The 6,358-nt window shown below is 52.1% G+C and overlaps 1 protein-coding gene across 1 annotated transcript; it reads right to left on the reverse strand.

The window, feature by feature from the left end:
* Nucleotides 1-6,034, reverse strand: LOC143845064 (tubulin beta-2 chain). The gene is made up of 4 exons (XM_077353068.1): nt 5,820-6,034; nt 3,965-4,073; nt 3,523-3,633; nt 1-1,285 (listed from the first exon to the last, which is right to left on the reverse strand). The coding sequence occupies exons 1-4, from the start codon at nt 5,874-5,876 to the stop codon at nt 225-227; spliced, it is 1,338 nt and encodes a 445-aa protein (XP_077209183.1). The 5' UTR covers nt 5,877-6,034; the 3' UTR covers nt 1-224.
* Nucleotides 6,035-6,358: the final 324 nt, after the last annotated feature.

Raw genomic sequence — 6,358 nt, forward strand, 5'->3', positions numbered from 1 at the left:
TTGTGAAACACAAATGCCTTTTATGTTTGAGATCAGACATTTAGACACAAGACTTTTTCAGAAGGCTTTTGCAACTACTGTTACATAAAGAGGCAAGGTCACAAGAACTGCTGACAGCAGCAACAGTGAACAGCACCAAGAATAATTGAAAAGCATGCATCAGTACAGCTGAACAGATCTCACTCTGAACATTAGTCCCAATTGCACTAAAACCTACTCCATCCCTAAGCCTCATCTTCTTCTCCTTCCTCTTCAAATTCCCCTTGCTCATCAGCAGTGGCATCTTGGTATTGCTGGTATTCAGAGACCAGGTCGTTCATGTTGCTCTCGGCCTCCGTGAACTCCATTTCATCCATGCCCTCGCCGGTGTACCAGTGCAAGAAGGCCTTGCGCCTGAACATGGCCGTGAACTGCTCGGAGATTCTCTTGAAGAGCTCCTGGATGGCGGTGCTGTTGCCGATGAACGTGGCGGACATCTTGAGGCCCCTGGGCGGAATGTCACACACGGCCGTCTTCACGTTGTTGGGGATCCATTCCACAAAGTAGCTGCTGTTTTTGTTCTGGACGTTGAGCATCTGCTCATCCACTTCCTTCATGGACATCCTGCCCCGGAAAATGGCGGCCACTGTGAGATAGCGGCCGTGGCGTGGGTCGCAGGCCGCCATCATGTTTTTGGAGTCGAACATCTGCTGGGTGAGCTCCGGCACCGTCAGGGCGCGGTATTGCTGGCTGCCGCGGCTCGTGAGGGGGGCAAAGCCGGGCATGAAGAAGTGCAGCCGAGGGAAAGGCACCATGTTGACGGCCAGCTTCCGAAGGTCAGCGTTGAGCTGGCCGGGAAACCGGAGGCAGGTGGTCACCCCGCTCATGGTGGCAGAGACCAAATGGTTGAGGTCCCCGTAGGTGGGAGTGGTCAGTTTCAGTGTGCGGAAGCAGATGTCGTACAAGGCCTCGTTGTCAATGCAGTAGGTCTCATCGGTGTTTTCTACCAGCTGATGGACAGAAAGGGTGGCGTTGTAGGGCTCAACCACTGTGTCCGAAACCTTGGGGGACGGCATCACGCTGAACGTGTTCATGATGCGATCCGGGTACTCCTCCCTAATCTTGCTGATGAGAAGCGTTCCCATCCCGGATCCAGTGCCGCCACCCAGGGAATGGGTCAGCTGGAAGCCCTGCAGGCAGTCACAGCTCTCGGACTCCTTCCTCACCACATCCAACACAGAGTCTACTAGCTCAGCCCCCTCTGTGTAGTGGCCCTTGGCCCAGTTGTTCCCAGCACCACTCTGGCCTAGAGAATTGAGGAGAGAAATGCAGAATCATCAGATGCTATTTCTCCTGCCGGAGGTCTTTTTACAGTAAACATCTTTTCAGGAGAACATTTTATGATTCAGCTCATTGTCTGAAACCTTCTGAGATGGCACTGCACCTTAGCCCTGGTTTTATCTAGCAGGTCATCTCTTCTGCACCTAAAACATGTGGGTTAGTTCAGAGAATGTCTAAAGCACAGTTCACCTCCCAGAAACATTAGTGCATGGGCAGATGGTTGCAGGGTATTACTGGAACAATCATCATGTACCAACCGTGCAGGCTTGACCTAGGAATATATTTGTATTTCTTTGATTCCCTGATGGAAGAAGCTGGGACGTGTGTGTGTGTGTGTGTATATATATATATATGTGTGTGTGTGGGTGTATAATGAATAAAACACAAATACTCAGGGGACAGTAGGGAGACTGTGCACAGTGCAGTCTCTTCCCGAAAATATGACCCTGCCCAATTGGAGAAAGTTTTCACCAAGTGTCCTGGTGTGGGCACAGCTTGATTTCCTCTACAACGATTTACCTGAAGTAAAAAGGGCCATAGAGAAGCAAAGAGGACCATCTGGATGATGCTAATTTGAGGGCTTTGCAAGTGTATACCTACTGAAGAATCATGTTTTATCTTGTCTGAAGAATAGGGCACATGTGACTCCTGACATCACCCTCAAAATAATCTAAGTAGGCAACTGATTTGAGACAGATTCCACTAAACTATAGATCATATTTTAAAATCTGAGTTTCAATTGTGAAGGCATTCTGTGAAACAGCAACATTTGTCCAGTCACCCAATGAGAAGGCTATTTGCCAAATGACAACTGTCTTCTTTAGAAACATAAGGATAAAAACATTAGGTCCCAGATAATAAACTTTCCTTTCTTTGTTTTAAAGAATAGTCAACTTACCAGATTACAGCTGTCCCACACGTGTATTGCTTTGAATGCTTGTGACCGAAACCATTACCTGGAGAGTTCCAGCACTTTGAGCATCAGGAGGTCCAGTAAAGATATCTCATTTTTTGGACCAGTCCCTTAATGCAGCACATGCATCTAGCACATCCCCCAAATAGAACCACACATGGAAAGCTATTTCCCCTTGCTTCCCCACTCTCACAAATTCAGAGCAACATGCAGGGAATTATATTCCCACATCCTCCCTAAAACACAAGCTATCCTCTGGCTACCTCAAGGGTCAGGTGGGAATCTGAATACAGATTTATCTGGCTAGGTCTAACACTATATCAATTAGGCCATGCCGGTCATCTCAAGGAACTGAAAGGGTTAAAGAAATGTAAATGTGTGGCCTGATACTATAATTGCAACATGTAGAGAAATTAAAAACATTTTTATATATGAAAATACATGTATTACAAAAAAATTAAAAACACTAAAAGGCTTCAATATGAGCCTAAGATACAGTCAGTTCTTAGAATCACAAACAAGGACCAAATGAGTCTCTGTGCATTAGCCTTCTTTGGTCGTCAGGCGTACACAACCATATGTAATTTGTAATATACATTAACTCCAGGCATATATTGAGTTTTGACAGATAATGAAAAGGACACAGCAAAAATTGCTTAAAAGGGAATTTCAATCACAGTCTTGCCCTGCGTGTTTCAGGCTTTCTCAACCAGGGTTCCGTCAAGACCTGGGGTTTCTTGAATGGGTGGGAGTTAATTTGTATGTTTTAAATTTATCAAACATTTAACGGGTGCTATGACCATATATGGGCATGTCTGCCTCCCTCCCAATGGCCAATGATGGGCCTGGGAGGGGTGGGGAGGGACTCCGGGTGGGCGTGGACACAGCTCTGCTTCCAAACCATATTCTGCCTGATTGAAGCCTGAAAAATGTTTCAGGGTTTTCTCAGTGGTAAAAAAGTTGAGAAAGGCTGGCATATATGATTTATCAATTTTAATTTGTACATCATACCTATAATACAGATTTTATCATTAAACACCAGCATCTGTCATGGGCATTTCTCTTTTCCTCCCTTCTTTCCCTCCTTGTGCATGGCATTTATATCAGTCCACACTTTTACATATTTAAAATCTTTTGGTCTCTCAGTTCAACTGTTTGGGGGTAATTTTCTCTTTTCCCTTGGCTGCACGGGTTGCCTCTCCACCCACTCAGCCACAGATCCCCTGCACAGTCCTTCATTGTGAGAGCCACCTTGTCATCGCTAGACAGCAATGCCCAGAAGTACATACCAAAGACAAAATTGTCAGGTCTAAAGATCTGGCCGAAGGGTCCAGACCTGACGGAATCCATCGTGCCGGGCTCCAAATCCACCAGGATGGCCCGGGGTACAAATTTGTTACCTGCCGGAGGAAACAAAAGCCAGCATCACAGACCTGCCGTCAGCAGATTTCTTCTTTTAAAGGAACAAGGCAGCTCCTGTCGTCTTGGCAACCTCATTGCTATTCAGTGGAGACGCTCAACTACTCTCCAGACAGATAAAAGAAAGGGGAGGTGCCGATTTAAAGGGGACATGCTAATGAATCAAGGGCCTGAATTTTAAGCAGGCCGGAGCACTTTGGCAAGAATTTCCCACAACTCTTTTAATAGGGCTGCCTTGTCAGTGATTCATCAGGCTACGATCTGAGCCTGTAACATCAAGCTCACGATGTGTTTGCAGATTTTTTTTTTTACCAGTTGCTTCATTGTAGTAGACGTTGATCCTCTCCAGCTGCAGGTCGCTGTCGCCATGGTAGCTGCCAGTGGGGTCAATGCCGTGCTCGTCGCTGATGACCTCCCAGAACTGGAATGGGATCAGGGAGAGCTGTGAGGCAGCAGCCTTTGAAATGCCAAAGAAGCCCACCCAACACATGCCGGGGCTAGGGTGCCTTGCCTCAACCCTGCCATCCCTGCAGCAGGCTCCCCCATGGAACGCTGCCATTCAAAAAACCTGGGACTCAGAGGGTGGGCACCATCCTAACCCGCTCTGCTGAACTCTCCGCACAAAGATACAGCCCCACAGCTACGGGGAACAACAGACGGACATGGTAGCGGGCAATCCCCGGTTCTCCTTTGCCCACTAGTCAATACAGGCATCAAGCGCTTAAATACCAGACCATCGTGCTAAAAATATTTTCTGAACACTTGCGCATCGCCAGGGCTGAGACAGCTGCAGAGCTGTGCCTTCCCAAGGTACACCCAGTTGTGGGGAGGGGGAGAAGAGAGGGCAGGCAGAGCACTCCACGCCCTTCCTCTCCACATTAGTGGGATCACCAAGGTCTTCTTCCTCCCGGGTCCACACACAGAACTGGATCAGAACCACCATCTTCTTAGTAAAGCAACAGGGGGAGTCCCCCTTTCCACCTCCCTCAGTGAGTGCCAAGAGGGTATTGTAGAGCAGACCTCTTAAGAAAGAATCCTTCCTTTTAATGTAAGTCAAGACCATCTCTTGAGAACCCTGGGACAGTTTCAGAAAAGGAGGCTGCCCAGGATGAGAGTCCTGGGCTACTTTTGCACCAAATACGGGTCCGTGCCTTGCCTTGCTCACCTTAGTGGGCTACAAAAAGCCAGGGACAGCATGGTGCCCCCTCAGATCTCACTGGAGGCAATTCTCCTAGAACAGTTGCAGCACCCCCCCCCCCCGCCCTTGGGACTGCCACTCCTTTCCAATGCACACCCCCTCACCAGTCCTCTCCCCCCCCCCCCAACCCTCTTAAAAGACCAACAACCCTTGGCACTCAATGTCGCTCAGTACTGTCCAGTTTCGGCTGACAAAAGATCGGGACACGCCTTCGCCCCAATACGGGCGGGCGACGATCCCGCAGAAGGCTAAAAGAAAAATCTCACACAGTCAAAAGCACCAGGCGCCAGCGACCCCGCAATACAGCGAGGGACCGCAGTCCTGGCGTGACATTGACGAGACCCTTGCGAACATCGCCAAACCACCGGGAGCCTCCTGCCGGCTCCAAGGCACTCGCGTGTCATAAAAGAGGTCCGCCACACCCCATGGAGCCAGATCGGGGTTGCATTTAGGGGTGGGGTACCTGCAACTAGCCACCTCCCGGGCGGGGGGGGGGTTAAAGTGGGATCGCAGGAGACTCGCTCTGAGCCCGACCATGCCGGAGGGCGTGGTCAGGACGGAGGAGACCCCCTTGACTTTGTCATAGCAAGGCAGCCGAGTCCGACCCCCACCCCCCGGTCAAGACCCAGCCGGGGTATCCCCGCCACCCCGCTCTCACAAAGGGCCCTTTGGCGAGCCACCGCCCGCTGCCGGCTTCCACCGCCCTCCTCGTCCGCAGGGTCCCCCGCCTGACCCGCCTCCCTGCGGGGACCCAGGAACAAAGGGAAAGGCTGCGCCGCCGCCGCCTCGGTCACCCCCGCCCCTTTCCCCGAGGAAGCAGCAGCAGTGCTCACGGCAGCGCCCGCAAGCCAGAAGGCGCTCGGCTTCTCGGCAGCTTTGCACCTGTTCGCCGCGACGGAGGGCCAGGCAACTACCCCCCCCCCTCGCCACCGCAGAGGCACCGCCCCCCCCCCCCACCACCCCCGGTACCTTGGCGCCGATCTGGTTCCCGCACTGGCCGGCCTGGATGTGCACGATCTCGCGCATGGCTGCAGCTCGCCTCCGGGCACGCTCACTCCCACTCACTGGCCCCCTTCTCCGACCACCACGCCGCCGCTGCCGCCCCCACCGCCCTCCGGCTCGCTCTTCACACCGGCAGCAGAAAAGCGGCGGCGGCTGCGCCGGGCTCTTTTATTCGGCGAGAGGCCCCGCCCCTTTCGCCTCCCAGACTCCGCCCCCGCTTCTCGGGTGATGTAATGCCGGGAGAGGCTCTGGAGCGGGGCCCTGGCCGCCCCTTCAAGAAACGGGGTGGTCGTCGGGGGACAAAAAGGACAGCCGAGTCGGAGGCTCGCCAACGCAGCTCTCCGTATCCACTGCCAGCTACAGGGTTGCCCTCCTGCGCTGGTGAGCGCATCCTGACGTTCAGTGCAATGCTAGGGAAAAGCTGCACCCACCAAAATCTGCGCGCGGGAAGGGGGAAAGAGACAAGCTTTCCTAAACCATAATGGTGGGTTGATGGGGGACGGAAG

The sequence above is a fragment of the Paroedura picta genome, chromosome 9 (assembly GCF_049243985.1).
Source record: "Paroedura picta isolate Pp20150507F chromosome 9, Ppicta_v3.0, whole genome shotgun sequence".
NCBI classification, from domain to species: domain Eukaryota; kingdom Metazoa; phylum Chordata; class Lepidosauria; order Squamata; family Gekkonidae; genus Paroedura; species Paroedura picta.

Bases quoted from the DNA above. Each gene is read 5' to 3' on its own strand.
- LOC143845064 (XM_077353068.1), bottom strand. From the start codon at position 5,876: ATGCGCGAGATCGTGCACATCCAGGCCGGCCAGTGCGGGAACCAGATC. The intron at 3,634-3,964 runs GTAAAAAAAAAA...TTCCTCCGGCAG, and splicing joins CTACTACAATGAAGCAACTG to GTAACAAATTTGTACCCCGG. The intron at 1,286-3,522 runs GTATGTACTTCT...TCAATTCTCTAG, and splicing joins ACCTGACAATTTTGTCTTTG to GCCAGAGTGGTGCTGGGAAC.